The sequence below is a fragment of the Coregonus clupeaformis genome, chromosome 28 (assembly GCF_020615455.1).
Source record: "Coregonus clupeaformis isolate EN_2021a chromosome 28, ASM2061545v1, whole genome shotgun sequence".
Classification (NCBI taxonomy): Eukaryota; Metazoa; Chordata; class Actinopteri; order Salmoniformes; family Salmonidae; genus Coregonus; species Coregonus clupeaformis.
Genome location: NC_059219.1, coordinates 18,244,547 through 18,264,529, shown reverse-complemented (window position 1 = coordinate 18,264,529; position 19,983 = coordinate 18,244,547). Strand labels below are relative to the sequence as shown.

The 19,983-nt window shown below is 44.8% G+C and overlaps 2 protein-coding genes across 2 annotated transcripts; one reads left to right on the top strand and one right to left on the bottom strand.

Moving 5' to 3' along the window:
• Positions 1-236: 236 nt before the first annotated feature.
• On the top strand, positions 237-18,969 carry LOC121543009 (CUB domain-containing protein 1-like). The gene is made up of 10 exons (XM_041852682.1): positions 237-479; positions 5,065-5,304; positions 5,569-5,937; positions 6,113-6,484; positions 7,504-7,701; positions 8,057-8,443; positions 9,526-9,715; positions 9,894-10,060; positions 14,709-14,796; positions 18,029-18,969. The coding sequence occupies exons 1-10, from the start codon at positions 410-412 to the stop codon at positions 18,504-18,506; spliced, it is 2,559 nt and encodes an 852-aa protein (XP_041708616.1). The 5' UTR covers positions 237-409; the 3' UTR covers positions 18,507-18,969.
• Positions 15,253-17,698, bottom strand: LOC121543010 (zinc finger protein 2-like). The gene is made up of 2 exons (XM_041852683.1): positions 17,370-17,698; positions 15,253-16,482 (listed from the first exon to the last, which is right to left on the bottom strand). The coding sequence occupies exons 1-2, from the start codon at positions 17,620-17,622 to the stop codon at positions 15,557-15,559; spliced, it is 1,179 nt and encodes a 392-aa protein (XP_041708617.1). The 5' UTR covers positions 17,623-17,698; the 3' UTR covers positions 15,253-15,556.
• Positions 18,970-19,983: the final 1,014 nt, after the last annotated feature.

Here is a 19,983-nt window from a genome sequence, read left to right as displayed (position 1 = left end):
TCTAATGATGATCACCCTATTTTCAATCAAGTTTAACTTGTTTGGTAAGAAAACCAACAGTTGATGGTACGGTCAAAGTATACGTGTCATTGGTCCAGTGAAGCTTGCTACCGAGGTCTATCAGACCCCAGTCTGTTCATTTTGTATTACAGTAAAGTTTATTTTCCTAGAAACTTATAAAAAAAACGCCACCGAGTTCAAATATGTTGCAATTCTTCAAGCAGCCTTACCTGAGAAGTGATGTCACACAGCAGGACAGCAAATGTAGGTGTAACCCAGCAAATGTAGGTGTAACTGAACTACACATAGGTCCAACGCCATAAAGTCGCGATTTGTGCCAATTTTAGTTCAGTTAGATAGCTTATCGTTTGAGACAGTTTACCGACGCTGAAAATAATCCAGTAAAGGCATGACTTTATCAACGGTCGGCTGTGCTCTGCAGTTTTTGGGGATCGCGTCCGCCGTTTTCGTTCTATCAGGTAAGTCACTAATTAGCCCTTGATCATGACTCTCAGTTCCATGACATTTGTAGTGGCTTCCTTTCCTCTTTACCATAGCCACTGCCCTAGCCTGAAGCGGGGTTGTTTCGGACGCATACAGTCCACACTCAACGTTTCCAAACGGCCAAACATTCAATGAGATCCAGGGATATAGTGCAACAAAAAATGTTTATTCTTCTTATCTAACAAAAAGGTATTCTCCAATCAACTTAAAGCAGAGATTACTTGAAATGCAAATACATAATATAATATGACCTGTCTGTCTGTATTTCTGTATGTCTATATGGTCAAAAAACTATACCGCTCCCGCATCTAGCAAGGACTCCTCCCCCAGAAGGCCCAACTTCCTGCCTTTATACTAACACAATTAACACAGTACAATGAATGGGCAAGAGGGGGGGCCAAAAACTGAGTTACACTAATAACAAATGAATATATCTCAATCCGGTAAATAAATCATAAAGGTACGTACCTAATATTTCATCATATACATTAATATTTAATATATTTACACAAATGTACATGGAGCTCAGTATGTTCAGTCTTTTATACAAAATATGCCCAAATCGGCTCTAACAACATTACACATAAAAGGGGAGTTTTGTTAAGAGCCGCGATGCTCGGTCTGAACCTTAACAAGCGTCGCTTGCGGTAAGGTTTTGGAAGCATAAGGACCTCATCTTTCATTTCGGCGATTTATTTTATTTTATTTTATATATATATATATATATATATATATATAAAAGTTAAATTGATGCACATCTTTATAGTGTTAGGGTTCCCACACAGTCATACTTCCATGTTATAGATTCAAGACAGAGTGGTCTACCTGTGCTGATTAACTATCTGCTTCTCCTAACACCTGTGTGTAGGTGGAAGACAGACGCCACAAACATGTTGTCACTGAAAAAAACTGTCTGCAGCAACTGTGTTAAAACAATTAAAACAGTGAACAGTACATTTCACATTCGTGAAATTATTTTAACGTGATATGAAATTAGAGGGATTTATGGTTCTAGAACCGTAACGTAATTGAGATTCGATTCACGTTTAGATGGAGTATTTGGCTGTTTTGGCTTCCAGAGCCAATTCACCCATTAAACAGAACATGTAAGGTTCTTGAACTAAGGCGTAACGTTAGGCTCCTTTAGACCAATGTAGGGCTAGTCACTGCTTAGTGTCAGTAAACAGAATTATCATTTTAAGACTTTGTTTTAGTTTGGTAATAGTTTTAAACATTTAGAAGTAAACCGTAATACATTTGTGATTATTATGATTCTGTAAAAAAAAAAAAAAAAAAGCTGAAGAATAGGGAATTTATTTTAGTTCCTTTTTATTTTTATTTATAGGTCATTGCAATTGTCCCTTTACTATAAAGATTGAAATGTAGATATGTATACAATGATATGTTCTTTGAAATGGTGCCTGTGATAACACTTACTGATGGACACTAACAGTATTATGAAGTTGCAGGGATATTCTTGAATTGGATGAGGATGTATTCTATAAGTAGACTACACATTAAATCATTGTTGTTGACAGTGGCACAACCACACACAGACCTTTGAAAAGCCAGTCAGTTTCCTAAAACAAAAGTGTGTAGATGGGATGCAGATGACAGACAACATAGATGTTGGAGATAATCAAATGACTGGCCCATGTTGTGCTTTATGAATAAACATAGGAAAACATCATTAATGCATGAGTCTGGTTCAGTGGATAAATAGGAATGATGGGAGGACTGTTGAATGCATTGGTTCTATCCAAAGGCCAACTAACTAAGGAAAGAACTTCCAACTCATCTAATATTTTATTAGGAATCAGGTGGAACAATGGCTTACCAGTGTCTATACATAGACCAGGGCAACTGAGTTTGCATTGAAGATTACAGTGGGGGGCAGTATTTGCATAGGTCAGACAATAGGATCAGCATCAGAAAAACAAGGAGGACGAGGACCAGGCACTCTTCATATACAGTTGAAGTCGGAAGTTTACATACACCTTAGCCAAATACATTTAAACTCATTTTTCACAATCCCTGACATTTAATCCTAGTAAAAATTATTAGGTCAGTTAGGATCACCACTATATTTTAAGAATGTGAAATGTCAGAATAATAGTAGAGAGAATGATTTATTTCAGCTATTATTTCTTTCATCACATTCCCAGTGGGTCAGAAGTTTACATACACTCAATTAGTATTTGATAGCATTGCCTTTAAATTGTTTAACTTGGGTCAAACGTTTCAGGTAGCCTTCCACAAGCTTCCCACAATAAGTTGGGTGAATCCTGGCCCATTCCTCCTGACAGAGCTGGTGTAACTGAGTCAGGTTTGTAGGCCTCCTTGCTCGCACACGCCTTTTCAGTTCTGCCAACACCTTTCTATAGGATTGAGGTCAGGACTTTGTGATGGCCACTCCAATACCTTGACTTTGTTGTCCTTAAGCCATTTTGCCACAACTTTGGAAGTAGGCTTGGGGTCATTGTCCATTTGGAAGACCCATTTGCGACCAAGCTTTAACTTCCTGACTGATATCTTGAGATGTTGCTTCAATATATCCACATAATTTTCCTTCCTCATGATGCCATCTATTTTGTGAAGTGCACCAGTCCCTCCTGCAGCAAAGCACCCCACAGCATGATGCTGCCACCCCCGTGCTTCACGGTTGGGATGGTGTTCTTTGGCTTGCAAGCACCCCCTTTTTCCTCCAAACATAACGATGGTCATTATGGCCAAACAGTTATATTTTTGTTTCATCAGACCAGAGGACATTTCTCCAAAAATATCTTTGTCCCCATGTGCAGTTGCAAACCGTAGTCTGGCTTTTTTTATGGCGGTTTTGGAGCAGTGGCTTCTTCCTTGCTGAGCGGCCTTTCAGGTTATGTCAATATAGGACTTGTTTTACTGTGGACATAGATACTTTTGTACCTGTTTCCTCCAGCATCTTCACAAGGTCCTTTGCTGTTGTTCTGGGATTGATTTGCACTTTTCGCACCAAAGTACGTTCATCTCTAGGGCGTCTCCTTCCTGAGCGGTATGATGGCTGCGTGGTCCCATGGTGTTTATACTTGCGTACTATTGTTTGTACAGATGAACGTGGTACCTTCAGGCGTTTGGAAATTGCTCCCAAGGATGCACTAGACTTGTGGAGGTCTACCATTTTTTTTCTGAGGTCTTGGCTGATTTCTTTTGATTTTCCCATGATGTCAAGCAAATAGGCAGTGAGTTTGAAGGTAGGCCTTGAAATACATCCACAGGTTGACTCCAATTGACTCAAATTATGTCAATTAGCCTATCAGAAGCTTCTAAAGCCATTACATCATTTTCTGGAATTTTCCAAGCTGTTAAAGGCACAGTCAACTTAGTGTATGTAAACTTCTGACCCACTGGAATTGTGATACAGTGAATTACAAGTGAAATAATCTGTCTGTAAACAATTGTTGGAAAAATTACTTGTGTCATGCACAAAGTAGATGTCCTAACCAACTTGCGAAAACTATAGTTTATTAACAAGAAATTTGTGGAGTGGTTGAAAAACGAGTTTTAATGACTCCAACCTAAGTGTATGTAAACTTCCGACTTCAACTGTAATTAAAATGTCTTAGTGCCTTGGTCCTCCTTGTTTTTCTGATGACCAAATAACCCCTTTACCAAGAGCACCTTCAATTTACACATATCTACTATTGTATCCTAGCAGCACTTCCCCTTGTTCTTTTTTCTACAATCTGTAGGAGCAGTTTGGTTTGTAATAATATAGCTAGGTTGGCGGAATAATGTTTAGTCAAGCCCCAGTAAGTTGTGGCTTACACATTTTATCCCAGTGTCAACAGTGACAGCTGGACTGTAATAGCTGTACGTGTAACAGCGAGGGACAAACAGGGCTTTCCAGTAACATCTCCATTGTCAAACAGTCACACAATCAGATTATATCTTGGCTATGTTACTAGGTAAGGTTTCGGGAAAAGCATAAGCAGCTATAAGCATAAGTCAGACCGATAGAGGGAGAGAGCGCTTGTGTATGTGTGTGTGCTTCAGAGAGAGAGGGAGAGGCAGAGGAAGAGAGTGATTGTCTAAAGATAAGAATGCAAAATCGACAGTGTATCAAATACTTGTTCTCCCCACTGTATATGGCAGTTTGAACTGTTGAACAACCAGGCCTATGTTTGTTCAGTAGGCCCTAGCTCACAGATGTGGGGCTGGTTAGCCATACAGGAAGTGGAGCCAAGCTGTTGACATCGATCATCTCCCTACACACTTTCTCAGTCATATGAGTATTTTCTAACACGCTGTGGCACATCTCCAAATGCACGTCAGGTCAGGCTGAGAAAAACATCAGTTGTGTTTTCTGTCTGCTGAATAGTAGTCCTACATGACAGTCAGAGAAACAATTGACATTGTTTTGTATTCTACGACTCTGTTTATGTTTTGTACAAATTGATATAGTTTTGATAGAGGTATTGTTATGTAAAATACCCATGTGGTATAGAACAACCCTGCCTGCCCCAACTGATGCCACTCTTCTACATAATTAATCAATCCCTTCCCTGGTTGTTGTTCATTCAGAGGGTGTGACACTGACCCTCACCCCTGACCAGGGATCTACTCTCAACATCAGCCAGAGTTCAGAGCGCAGCAGGGGGTCAAAGTGTACGGTATGCACCGGTACGGGCTTGAAAAGGTCATGCTCCAGGGCTGGAAGCGATTATGTGGTGCTACTGACAGACCCCAAAGCTGCTGTGAACATGGAGTTCACCTGCCCCAAACCAGAGGAAGTCTTCACTGTGGAGGTGGTCAGGGAAATAGGTAAGAACTCTATGAAATCTATAATGGTGGTGGTCCCATAGTATTTAGAGTGTCTATAGCTTGTCCACATGGTACAGAAATACAGTGTCATTACAGTATAGGCACATTGTACACTGTAGTTATATTGCTATTACATAGTGCTTGCAAGTGGGATACCTGTGTGCATTTTCGTAATAAATAGTCCATATGTGACTTTGTGTGAGCATACCTGTGTGTGCGTTTCTGTATTGACTTCCTCTGTAACTCCTACCCCCGTTTCACCAGATTGTACCACAAAGTCCTGTAATGGGGACATCACCCCCATTGAGTCTAGAACCGGAACGCTTCCACTGCAGAACTTCAACCGTACCTTTATCTGGAACCTGAAGGCCCCGGTTCCACGGGCGTTCCATTTGGACTTCACCCAGATGGGGCTGAGACAGATCCTGCCCTCTGAGAGATGTCCAGACCAGCACACATATACCCTGCTAGCCCTCCAGAGGACAGGGGAGGCTGCCATCGGGACGTACTGCAGGAACGGCAGCATCTCTGGGGCTCAGGTCCTGAACCAGGGCAGGCTCTCTCTGGAGGTCACTGGAGGACGGAAACTGAACCCCACCGTGTTCAACGTGTCTGTTGGAGAGGAAATCAAATGTGAGTTGGTCAGACAGTGGTTTCAGATAACTGACGTAAAATCACATTGTTTTCATTTCGTTAATATAAATGGATTACTTATGTTTGTATGTTTTTAGTCATGGCCACAGACATGATTTAATTAACCTGGTTAACCTTGTATTTTCTGACACTTCAACATATCATTGTCCCTCAGCACTTGCCGTCCTCAAAGTGACTTTACCAGAAGGGACGTCGTCTTCGAAGTTGCTCTCTCCAAACTACCCGAACAGTTTCCCTGACGATGACCTGATGGAGTGGAAGTTTGTGGTCCCTCCCAAACACAACGCTACGGTTGTCTTCCTGGCTCAGACTCAGCCGCAGTGCCTGAAGAAGGAGCCGGCTGTGGAGTATCACCACGATAATGGGAGGTTCGCGGTGGTGAAGAAGCTGTCAGACCCCCAGCCGGCCAAACGCCGGGACTCCTTCTCCCTGATCCTAAGGAACTGTGAGATGAACAGGATCGGAGACGGCTCCACTGGTCTCTCCCTCCGCTTCCAGGTTTCAGCCAAGAGGAGAAGTCTTCCAGGTCGGTACAGGACACTGAGTACAATGCACTAGATGGCTTTAGAAAAGTTTTGCCAAAACCCTCCTTGAGAACCCCCAGCAATTTGACTGACTTTATCTATTCCATTACCAGCATGCCTGATTCATCTGGTCAACTACATCAAGCTCTTGATTAGTTGAATCAGGTGTGCTAGTACTGGAATAGGGAAGTGGAATGGCTAGGTGTGCTCCAGGAAAGGTTTGGAAAACACAGCTTTAGTAAAAAAGGTAAGAGGATGAATCATGTGTGAGTTTGTGGAAAGCCCTGCTCTTTCCCTCTCAGTTCCTAACATGTATGAACACAGAAGGTAATCACGCAGCTTACGCAAGATTTTACTTCTGGGTTAGGAGATTAGACAAGGTGTGACCGCAATCCATGCTTTGGTTTAGTTTCCCTTGCTCTGTTTGTAAAAAAACTTTGTAAAAACCTGTTTTTGCTTTGTCATTATGGGGTAGTGTGTGTAGATTGATGAGGAAAAAATTCATTGTATCCATTTTAGAATAAGGCTGTAACTTAACAAAATGTGGAAAAGGTGAAGGGGTCTGAATACTTTCCGAATGCACTGTATATTAGCATTTTTTGCTCATCATGTCCAAATTATCATAAAGTATCAAAGGGATGGGTGACCATCCCTTTAAGGCCAATTGTTGTGTTGTGTCGCAGGTATTTAGATTATGTAGTAGTAGTGGTAGTAGCTACTGTAGTTGTACTGATCCAACATATTACAATTCAATATAATAACATGGAGCTTTTAGATCTGTGGTAATTTGATAATCCACTCTGTCTTATGGTTAATGTGTACAACCATAAAAGGGGATTACTGTAGATCACATATACAGCTTTTAACAATGCCGATTGCCACCGGGGCAGACTCTTGGTATTCTTCTTCCTAAATGTGAAATCCTTTTCTTAATTTTGCTGTGGGCCTGCGTGAGTTATAGTCAGTGGAAGTGGATGTGCAGCTACATGTATATGATTTGTTACTGTGACATACTTTGCAGTGTTGTGCAACGTGGACCTGAGGAAAGAGCGGAGGCTTTCCCTCCATCTTGAGAAGACCAACCCCATGTCTGACTGTGAGCTGAAGCTGAACTCTGTCATCCAGGAGAAAATCACTGTTCCCTCAGGGAAGATCTCTCAGCTGTCCTTCCAGGACTGCCCATGTCAGGACCTGCTACTGTCCGCCATCAGAATCATAGGTAACTAAGGCCTAACTAGCAACACTGCTCTGCTCTGAGTCATATAACCATAGGAATTATTATTAACACTATGATGCTCGCCCAGTCACTAACCTCTCATTGTGTTTGTCTGGCTTGACGTTGTAGAAGAATAACATGATATACCGTTCACCGTGTGTGAGTGTGGCCTTAAGCCCTAACTAAACAATCACTGCAATTCAATGCTACATTTTTGGCTTCCCTTACATTTTAAACAATATCTGGAGGGTGGTAATTAGGATGAACAAATACTTTGTCCTTCTTGAGATCCTAAGGCACCACAAACTCATGGTATATATTCAACGTTTGTATCCTTTACCTCCTCTCCATTTCTCAGAGTGCCCTCAGTGGAGGGGCTGCCCAGCAGCAGCAGCCCCTGTCCCTCTGACGGTGCCCGTCCTGGAGAGGTGTCTTCCCGCCCCCCTGGGCAGTGTCACCTGGATCCTCCGTCCCCCTCAGCATGGCACAGTAGAGCTCCTGCCCACTACTGGCGGCCTCAGGCAGTCCCTGCCAGAACACCCCTGCAACGGCTCGGTCACTCTCACCGTGGCCGAGGACGATGACGGCACCACCGTGGGTCAGTTCTGCCCTCAGGGAGCCATACATAAAGTCCAGGTTCACACCAACGTGTCCATTACAGCCTCAACCTCGACCATGGGAGGGAAAGAGAGGTCGCCATTCTCTCATCCTTTACTCAATATCTCCTTCACCAGGGAGATTGCAGGTAATATTTTTTTATTAAAGATGTAACTGTGCTGTTATTGTGAAGTAGAAACGTCTAGGAGCAACAACAGCTCAGCCGCGAAGTGGTAGGCCAACACAAGCTCACAGAACGGAACCTCTGAGTGCTGAAGCGCGTAGGGCGTAAAAATCGTCTATCCTCGGTTGCAACACTCACTACCTAGTTCCAAACTGCCTCTGGAAGCAATGTCAGAACAATAACTGTTTGTCGGGAGCTTCATGAAATGGGTTTCCATGGCCGAGCAGCCGCACACAAGCCTAAGATCACCATGCGCAATGCCAAGCGTCGGCTGGAGTGGTGTAAAGCTCGCCGCCATTGGACTGCGTTCTCTGGAGTGACAAATCATGCTTCACCATCTGGAAGTCCGACGGAGGAATCTGGGTTTGGCGGATGCCAGGAGAACGCTACCTGCCCGAATGCATAGTGCCAACTGTAAAGTTTGATGGAGGAGGAATAATGGTCTGGGGCTGTTTTTCATGGTTCGGGCCAGGCTCCTTAGTTCCAGTGAAGGGAAATCTTAACGCTACAGCATACAATTACATTCTAGACGATTCTGTGCTTCCAACTTTGTGGCAACAGTTTGGGGAAGGCCCTTTCCTGTTCCAGCATGACAATGCCCCCGTGCACAAAGCGAGGTCCGTACAGAAATGGTTTGTCGAGATCGGTGTTGAAGAACTTTATCTGGCCTGCACAGAGCCCTGACCTCAACCCCAACGAACACCTTTGGGATTAATTGGAACACCGACATCAAGCCAGGCCTAATTGCCCAACATCATTGCCCGACCTCACTAAGGCTGTTGTGGCTGAATGGATGCAAGTCCCTGCAGAAATGTTCCAACATCTAGTGGAAAGCCTTCCCATAAGAGTGGAGGCTGTTATAGCAGCAAAGGGGGGACCAACTCCATATTAATGCCCATGATTTTGGAATGAGATGTTCGACGAGCGGGTGTCCACATACTTTTGGTCATGTAGTGTATATAAAGTTACATCTTTTAATAAATTGTTTTATATAAAAGTAGTACTGTAACTGCAAATATGTTATTTCCCCCCTGATGTACACACAGAGAGATACATCTTCACGGTATGCCCAAAGAAAGGAGTCCCGACTCTCCTGGCCACCCCTAGTTGGCCTGTGGGAATGAAGTCCTACTCCACTGTGTCCTGGATCATCGATGTCCCCTCCAAGCTGGAAGCCCACCTCATGTTCGCCAACATCAGCCAGCCCAAGTGCAGCAACCGCCACACAGGCATCAGGTACAATCAGAAAAGGATGGGCTACCCCTCTGAGACGTCCTCTCTAGGTTTCTTCATTCTAGGGAGTTTTTCCTGGTCACTGGGGTCTTGCTTCTGCCTTGCTTGGTCTTGGGGTCCAGGCCAGGTTACTGTAAAGCACTTTATGATAAGTGCTGTGAATAAATTGTGATTTGATCAGGGTGCAGAACCTTGGCTCCCTGGAGGAGATGTACAGCCGGCGGGAGGACGAGGAGGCAGACAGGAAGATCACTGTCTCAAAGAGCTTCTACCTCAACATGTCCAACTGTATGCCTGAGAGAGGAGACTTCAGTGTGCTCACACAGATCACACTGCACAAGGACAAGAGTGAGTCACCGACCGTGTGGAGCAGTCATCATGAAAAGCAGTGTTTTTCCATCTCCTCTCACTCCCTTCTTCCTCTGGCGCTCTCCATAAGTTGATGTTTGTTTAAAGTGAATTTGAAATTGCAGTGAAAATCTAACGTTCCATGTTTCTCAGCATTTCTCTATACCATTCTGATATTTTGTTCATTCTGGTCTTACTTCACTGAGTATATCAAACATTAGGAACACCTTCCTAATATTGAGTTGCACCCTCCCCCATTTTGCCCTCAGAACAAACTCAATTATTTGGGGCATGGACTCGCTCATTAGGTAGGATTAGGCAGCTGCCTATGGCGGCAGATTGACGAGGGTGGCATTTTCTGAGCTACAGTTGAAGTCTGAAGTCATTAAAACTTGTTTTTCAACCACTCCATAAATATCTTGTTAACAAACTATAGTTTTGGCAAGTCGGTTATGACATCTACTTTGTGCATGACACAAGTAATTTTTCCAACAATTGTTTACAGTGTCACGCCCTGACCTATATAACTCTTGATTGTTGAGTCAGGGTGTGGAAATCTATGTTATAGATTCTATGTTTAGGTTCTAGTGAGTCTATTTCTATGTTTGGCCGGGTGTGATTCCCAATCAGAGACAGCTGTCGCTCGTTGTCTCTGATTGGGGATCATACTTAGGTAGCCTATTGCCTACTGTGTATTATGGGATCTTGTAGGCTTGTGTGTGTATAGCCTGAGGACTTCACGTTACGTTGTTTCTTGTTTTGTATGTTTATTGGGTGAATAAACATGTACGCTTTTCACGCTGCACCTTGGTCTGACCCGTCTCTCAACGTTCATGACAGAAGATCCCACCAAATGAGGACCAAGCAGTGTGCCCAGGAGGAGCAAACACCCTGGACACAGCGGGAGGCTACGTTGGTAGATGTCCTCCTCGGTTGGGGGAAAATCACTGAGGAGGAGGCCGTCCGTTACGGTAAGGCAATGAAGGAGGAAACCCGGGTAGGAGAGGATCAACGGTGACATCAACGGTGCTGGCCGAAGAGGAAGCCCGAGAAGCAGCCCCAAGAAAACAATTTTTGGGGGGCTCACGGGGTGGACCACGAGACAGCAGGAGGCCGTGAAAGGGCTGACTAGAGAGGAGGAGGCCGCTATTTTAGAGGTCCTCCAAGACCTGCGGATCGAGAGTCAGAGAGGAGGCCACCACGTTACGGGGGCTGTTAGCTCAGAGGGAGCAGGAGTTATCCGTTCAGAGGGAGGCGCTACAGGAGGCTCAAAGGGAGAAGGAAGTAGTGGAAGCAAGGAGAGAGGAGCTGGTCAGGCAACAGAAGGAGTGTTCATAGAGGAACCTAGGTATGCAGAGATACGCACTGTGGCGCCAGTGCGCATTCACAGCCCAGTGCGTCCTGTGCCAGCGCCCCGCACGTGTCGTGCGAATGTGGGCATCCAGCCAGGACGGGTTGTGCCAGCTCTAAGCTCCAGACCTCCAGTGCGCCTCCACAGTCCAGTGCGGCCCGTGCCTGCTCCCCGCACCAAACCAGTGGTGCGTGTCGCCAGCCCGGTAAGCCCTGTACCTGCTCCCCGCACCAAACCAGTGGTGCGTGTATCCAGTCCGGTGCACCCCGTACCTGCTCCCCGCACCAAACCAGTGGTGCGTGTCGCCAGCCCGGTAAGCCCCATACCTGCTCCCCGCGCCAAACCAGTGGTGCGTGTATCCAGCCCGGTACGCCCCGTACCTGCTCCCCGCACCAAACCAGTGATGCGTGTGTCCAATCCGGCCCGGCCCGTTCCTGCTCCTCGCAGCAAACCAGTGGTGTGTGTTCCCAGTCCGGCCCGGCCCATTCCTGCTCCCCGCACCAGGCCAGTGGTGTGTGTTCCCAGTCCGGCCCGGCCCGTTCCTGCTCCTCGCCCCAGACCTGTGGTGCGTGCATCCAGTCCAGTGCGGCCCGTACCTGCTCCTCGCACCAAACCAGTGGTGCGTGTCACCAGCCCGGTACGCCCCGTACCTGCTCCCCGCCCCAGGCCAGTAGTGCGTGTTCCCAGTCCGGTACGGCCCGTACCTGCTCCTCGCACCAGACCAGTGGTGCATGTCCCCAGTCCGGCCCGGCCCGTTCCACCGGTGCCTGGTCCAGCACCGACCAGCTGCTCTAATCCGGAGTCAGAGCAGTCCACTCCACCGGTGCCCAGTCCAGCTCCGGTCAGCGGTTCCACTCCGGAGCCAGAGCAATCCGCTCCAACGGGGTCCAGTCCAGCTCCGGTTAGCTGCTCCACTCTGAAGCCAGAGCAATCCGCTCCACCGGTCCCTAGTCCAGCTCCGGTCAGCGGTTCCACTCCGGAGCCAGAGTAGTCCGCTCCACCGGTGCCAAGTTCAGCTCCGGTCAGCGGCTCCACTTCAGACCCAGAAGGCAGCCCCTCTCCAGGGTCGGGGCCTCCCACACCAGGGTCCAGACAGGGCTTGGTGCATCGCGGGAGGATTGCCGATCCAGGCCCAGACGTCAGCCCCTCTCCATGTTCGGGGTCTCCCACACCAGGGTCCAGACAGGGCTTGGTGCATCGTGGGAGGAAGGAGAGGGGAAGCACAGACCAGACCAGGGGTGCAACGGGGAGGCAGAGAGGGAGAGGTCGTCACGCCCGGAGCTGGATCCGCCTCCGAGGCTGAAAGCCCACCCGGACCCTCCCCTGTCATGTCAGGTTTGCGCGGCCGGAGTCCGCACCTTTGGGGGGGGGGGGGGTACTGTCACGCCCTGACCTATAGAACTCTTGTTTGTTGAGTCAGGGTGTGGAAATCTGTTATAGATTCTATGTTTAGGTTCTAGTGAGTCTATTTCTATGTTTGGCCGGGTGTGATTCCCAATCAGAGACAGCTGTCGCTCGTTGTCTCTAATTGGGGATCATACTTAGGTAGCCTATTGCCTACTGTGTATTGTGGGATCTTGTTCCGTGTAGGCTTGTGTGTGTGTGTATAGCCTGAGGACTTCACGTTACGTTGTTTCTTGTTTTGGTTTGTATGTTTATTGGGTGAATAAACATGTACGCTTTTCACGCTGCACCTTGGTCTGACCCATCTCTCAACGTTTGTGACATACAGACAGATTATTTCACTTATAATTCACTGAATCACAATTCCAGTGGGTGTGAAGTTTACATACACTAAGTTGACTGTGCCTTTAAACAGCTTGTTGTGGCAAAATGGCTTAAGGACAACAAAGTCAAGGTATTGGAGTGGCCATCACAAAGCCCTGACCTCAATCCTATAGAAAATGTGTGGGCAGAACTGAAAAAGCGTGTGCAAGCAAGGAGGCGTACAAACCTGACTCAGTTACACCAGCTCTGTCAGGAGGAATGGGCCAAAATTCACCCAACTTATTTTGGGAAGCTTGTGGAAGGCTACCCGAAACATTTGACCCAAGTTAAACAATTTAAAGGCAATGCTACCAAATACTAATTGAGTGTATGTAAACTTCTGACCCACTGGGAATGTGATGAAAGAAATAAAAGCTGAAATAAATCTCTCTACTATTATTCTGACATTTCACATTCTTAAAATAAAGTGGTGATCCTAACTGACCTAAAACAGGGAATTTTTACTAGGATTCAATGTCAGGAATTGTGAAAAACTGAGTTTAAATGTATTTGGCTAAGCTGTATGTAAACTTCCGACTTCAACTGTAAACTAACACATTTCTGAGCTAAACTGACCAAACAATGACAATTTTCCTCAACCAGTGGCATATGGGCTTTTTAGGTGAGTGCTGATGCCGCCCTGTGATAAGCAGTGGCCACTTTATCAAAGGCAGGGGCACAAAATATTTTGCTTGTCCATTCCCAGCGCGCCTCTCCAGGGTGCTGTTGGAGAGCCGCATCGCTGCGGCACTCCACCAACGTTCCGTCAAAAGAATGATCTAACATAAATCATGTAGCAGATATAGGATATGGTTGAAAGAGTATGTGGCCTTTTCTGTAGCCTACAGGCTGGAGATAAAATGTATGACAATGTAATGAGATGGACACTTTTTACATCATGCAGGTTTCTCCGATCAAATAGCCTAACCTTTATATTTATTTATATGTATGTGTATATGTATGTGTGTATATATATATCTATATATATATATATATATTTGTCTCGCCTAGGGCAGCAGAATGGCAAGGAACGGCCTTGGTTGTGTCAAGTTGGCTGGATGTCTTTTGGGTGGTGGACCATTCTTGATACACAGGGGAAACTGTTGAACGTGAAAAACCCAGCAGCGTTGCAGTTCTAGACACAAACCGGTGCACCTGGCACCTACTACCATACCCTGTTCAAAGGCACTTAAATATTTTGTCTTGCCCATTCACCCTCTGAAAGGTACACATTCACAATCCATGTCTAAATTGTCTCAAGGCTTAAAATTCCTTCTTTAACCTGTCTTGTCCCCTTCATCTACACTGATTGAAGTGGATTTAACAAGTGACATCAATAAGGGATCATAGCTGTCACCTGGATTCACCTGGTCAGTCTGTCATGGAAAGAGTGTTCCTAATGTTTTGTATATTTAGTGTATATTAAGTATTATTATCAGCCTCCGGATTTGAAACATTATTATGTTAGTGAGTGGGTTGATAATGGGATATCAGTGAATACTAACCTGTGTGTGTGTTCCTGTTCCTCAGACCTGCTTCTGACCAGCATTCTGAGTACGGTGGCAGCTCTGCTGGTTCTCATGGTAGTTGTGTTGGCTGTGGTCTGTGTGGTGATCAAGTAAGTGAGCTACTTTTTTGCTAACCCTTCATGAAAAATGTTGGGATGGTTTCTCAGACACAGGTTCATCTCCAAGGAAAAGAATTAGCAGGAGCGTATTCCAAAACAACCACAAGTGCTCTTGCAGGGGAATGGTAATTGAAAAGCAAAAATTATAACCACAACTAGGTGCTAAGGACACCCTGATGAAGGCCTAAGCCAATACGCGTTGGTGTATTTTAATGTCTTAGCCCACATTGAAGGCTTTTTAACTTTCAAACCAATACGAGTGTCTGGACTTTGATTTTTTATGTCACTTAGCACCTATTTGTGGTTATAATTTTTCCTTTTCAATTAGAGATTAATATCCATTGAAAGTGCTTTTTAGGCCAGGATTAGGCTTAATCTGTGTCTGAGAAACAGGCGTTTTGAGTACATATGGTAACTATGCATTAGAAGGTGAGGCGCGACACACTCTCCATACAACAGTATTTTATTTTATATAAAAAAACATGACATTTCGGTATACACAGACCTTCAGCAGACCCGCATCGGGCCTGACTCAGGCTTCCTTTACTAGGATATGGAACTGGAACATTTTATCAGAGTGATTTCTTCAGTAAGAACTGCTGTAGTTGTATTTAATTAAGTTTGATTACGACAATATAGGCTACTCCTCCCTCACATTCCTTTTACAATTTCAAAATAAAAAAGACTGCTTGTAAAGTTATAATATGGACAGGCTCGGGCTGCAAGTCATAGGCGCAGGTCGGGGCGGTCTTCAGTACTGATCAAGAGTCCTGGTGTGAGTCCTCATATGCAATGTCAGACCCTGGCGAGTATCGAAACTTTCATTACACCCAAGACAGCGATACAGTTTCAGTTTGTGATTGCTCATATGCTCTTCCAGCAAAACCTCCTCATCCTCTGTGAAACATATACCACAGATGTAACAAGAAAGCGATCCTGTACTTGCAACATGAAAATGTAGATGATCTTTCAAACTTTCTACAGACTCAAAGGATCTTCCGCAGATACCACACAGAGACAGCTGTGTATGTCTATGTGCATGAATCACTAGAGACGCCTTGGTGATAAAAGGCTTTGCACATATTCTACAACGACGAACAGTATTATTGAGGATAGGGGATTTCAGATGGGACAACTCTGTGGATTCTCTGACTTTAGTACAGACATGGAAGCTTGGTCCAGCTTTTGTCTGTGTTCTCTTTGACTTGAGTGGAGGTCCTTTACTCTCCAGCCGATCGACACTTTCATCACTCTCACTCTGAGTTGCAGACCAGTCTGAATTGACTGCAGAGGGGGGCTGAGAGTCACTGTTACTGAAGTACTCTGTTTTAATCTGTTCAATTTGCGTTGTGGTGCTGGGTAGCTCATCCCTCTCTGTGTTTTCTTCACGTTGGGTTAAAATTTGGTAAAGATGTGAGGACTGACTTGGGTTCTGATTATAGTCACCTTTTACTCTGGCAGTAGATATGAAGGCTTTGGTATCAGCAGAATCATCAGTATCATAATCCATCCCTTGAAGCTGCTCTCCTCCCTGACTGATGACCCATAGTTCCTCCTGTTCCTCTTTAATCTGGGAAGGGTCCTCCTGGCCCAGACAGGGACTACACTCCTGCCTGCAGTGCTGCTGCTCAGGGGCAACCTCCTCTTCAGAGATGGAGAGAGTGAGCTGCTGGAGGTCTGTGGGAAAAAGAGCATGACATACTTAGCTAGTACATTCAAATGCTGAGATGCTGGTTTACAAGAAATGGATTCTAGCCAGATACATGTAACGTTTGAACTACTGTGATGGAAACACAAAGATTCGGTACAGTTGTATAAATGCCTACAGAAAATGTGTTCATTCGACATGGTGTGATGGTAAAATGTATTATGCGAGAAATGGTGGTGCAATCGCCTTTATGCGTAAATATTGATAAAATAAACATAATATCGAAATACATTTGGAGTCACGAGATTAAATGGTGTGTGGTCGTCTATGACTCGTGAAACCATGCAGTTTATTAGGCTACAGATGAAATAAATTATGAAATTCACAGGGTGGTGAAAGTGCACGGTGATGAACTTGATGCTACTTTCCAATAATATCGAGGGTCTTATTCTGATGACATGAGGCTCGATGCTTGACAAATAAAAATACTCTCGCTCTATTCCATAATAATCTCATCATGTAGACTAGCCTTCCCGCAAAACCTGTAGGCTATATGCGAGCTAGAACACACGTGCCAAGACCAGAGTAGGCACACTTGCTATTTAATGCAACCGTTTTTGTTACAAAACTATCAGTAGAGTTGAAAATGTGATGGACACACATTGAACTTTAGATTTTTATTTGGTACAAAAGTACATTGTGTGCACTACGTCGTAATGCACTCGGTTTGGTGGAAACACTACTGGTGTGAAAATTCGCATTGTCTTCACGCGGATTTTATAATATTCGCATGAAAATCTGTCGCCAATTGGATGAAAATGTAACTAGTGCTGACTGAAATTTAAATGGCCAACATGCATTAGCAAAGTGTATAACAAATTATGGTTGTTACGGATTTAGCTAATAAGTAACACACCTTCTAGTCTCTGTAACTTTATTTCTGGTTTAAGAACGACATCCAGCAGCTTCTGTAGGCGGGCGTTCTCTTCTTTAGCACGGGACACTTGTTCCTGGTACTCTGCTATCGTTCGGTCTTTCTCCTCTTTTGAACGGCAGAATTCTTGCTGGTAGTCTGCTATCGTTGTTTCAACTGCCCCGAAAAGCTCATCGACAGCCGCTGTTAATCGCCTGTTGAGAAACATTCTCAATGATTTTATGTTAGGCAACATTTTTGCAAGTTAGCTAGCTGAGTAGCTGCCAGCTAGTGTTGTTTTTCCTGTTCCACCGTTCCACGCGCCCTTTTTCGAAACACATTTTTACACTATCACCACCTGCTGGAGTGGAGTGCAACTGCGTTGGTGGAGTGTTGTGGCAGAAAATGTAGTAGTTGTATTTCACTTGTACTGTAGCTTATCTATATTCTTTGTAGCTATATAGGTATTTTCAATTACAACAAATGGTAATAAAGGATTACATGTATTCAATTGTTGTCATGATAAGTGGACACATACATAGGGACTTTATATAATTATGGGACTTAATAAGTGTGACTATTTAATACAACATAATTTTCTATCATTACAGTAGCCTACCTTGCGTGTGATAATGTGTTTTGATCTCCCTCCTGTTGAGTAGGAAGAAGAAGAGGCAGCTGTCTCACCAAGTGTCCATCTACAACCCCAACGGGACCAGCTTCCTGCCAGGTCCCAACGGGAGGTTCCCCAAATCACGAAAAGACAACGAGTCCCACATCTACGCCTCGATCGATGACACACTTGTATACGGCCATCTCCTGCGAGACAGGGCAGAGTTGGGTGTCTATGGAGACCCGGCTGTGGATGTGTACCAGAGTTTTACTGGATCCACAGAGGCTAAGCCCCTCTCTCTGGGGACAGTCACTGAACTTCCAGAGGTGGGCATCTACCAGCCTTTTGTGCCCCCATCCCACATTGCCCCACTCATCCCCAATAGACCCTTAAGTCAAGACCAGCAGACTATGGTGGACAACGAGTTGTACGGCTCCAGAAGCAATGGTGACACCCCTACACAGTCTCAACCTAACAACATGAACACAGAGCAGACTACAACGGTGGAGCCAGAGGCTCATGACTGAAAGGGAGAGGACTGTAGGTTGAGGGTATATGCCAAGCACAGTACCATAGCCCTTCTCTTCATATTTTATCAGATTCCCTGGCATGTATGTGATTCAATGGAATTTCTGAGAATCCATTGTCTGTCAAAGAAGCCCACATTGTTTTGATACAGTTGATAACGTCATGTGTTTTGGCTGTGGGCACCTTTGCACTGCATAGTAAAAGTGTAATTAGTTTCATGGACGTAGAAAAACCTATTCTTGGACTAAATAGCACTTAGTTTCAATTGATTACTCCATTGAGCATCCTTTTTTTAAAGGAATAGGTTTAATCTGGGTCCTGGAAACCGACCTTCAACCTTTAAATAATCTTACTTTTGAATGAATGATAATGGAGATGAACATACTATGTGTATTTGTATATTTAATTAAGTTTACAGTGAATGTGTAGGAGGATAAAATGTAAAGGTAAACATTTATTGTGTCATAAATCCTATTTTTTACATACACACACTCAAATCATTGTTTATTTGTCATATGCACAGGATACAGCGTAAACGGTGCAATTAAATGCTTACTTGCGAGCTTCCTCAACATTGCAGAAATAATAAAATGAGCGGTAAAACTAAAGCAGTCCAAAATACTATGTCAGTAATAAAAAAGTAGTTTAAAAAATAAGGTAATAAATATATATAAATATACTGTGAATATACTACTGTATGTCAGTGTACTGTTATATACAAGTAAGTAGTAAAATAATAGTGACTAGTTAGGACCAAGGTAGAGTGGTAAATAATAAATAGGTTTGTGTGTTGTGAGAAGGAGAGAGAAGTGGGATTGCAGAAATTCTGTGCAAATAGTCTTAAGGTGCAGGTGGACGGCACCCAGGGGTTAGCTGTTAAACATGAGGTAGAAACTGTCTCTGAGCCCTGATGCTCCTGTACGGTAAGGGAGTAAACAGTCCATGTCTGGGGTGGCTGAAGTCTCTGGCAATCTTCCTGGCTTTCCTCAGACACCGCCTGGTGTAAATGTCCTGTAGGGCTAGGAGCTCGCCCCCAGTAATGGACTGGGCAGTTTTCACCACTCTCTGTAGAGCCACGGTCAAGGGCGTTGCAGCTGCCGTACCAGTCGGTGATGCAGTCAGTCATGATGCTCTCGATGCAGCCCCAAGGTTCGCTAGAGGGCGCTATTATTATCCTTCCATCAAATAATAGCGCCCTCTAGCGGACCTTGGAGCTGCTCTCGATGGTGCATCACACAGACACACACTTTCACAATGGCCTTTTCTCATTTGGGTAAAAGTCCTCTTTCCTCCATTCTCTCTCCTCTGTGACCCGGAAACCGATAAGTGGTTGAGTGGTCGAGGAGAGTGCCAATTCGTTAGTAAGCAAATGGAAGAGTGTCATCCCCTTCTCGATAACCACCTTCTCGATAACTGAGCAGTTGCCATACCAGGTGGTGATGCAACCAGTCAGGATGCTCTCGATGGTGCAGCTGT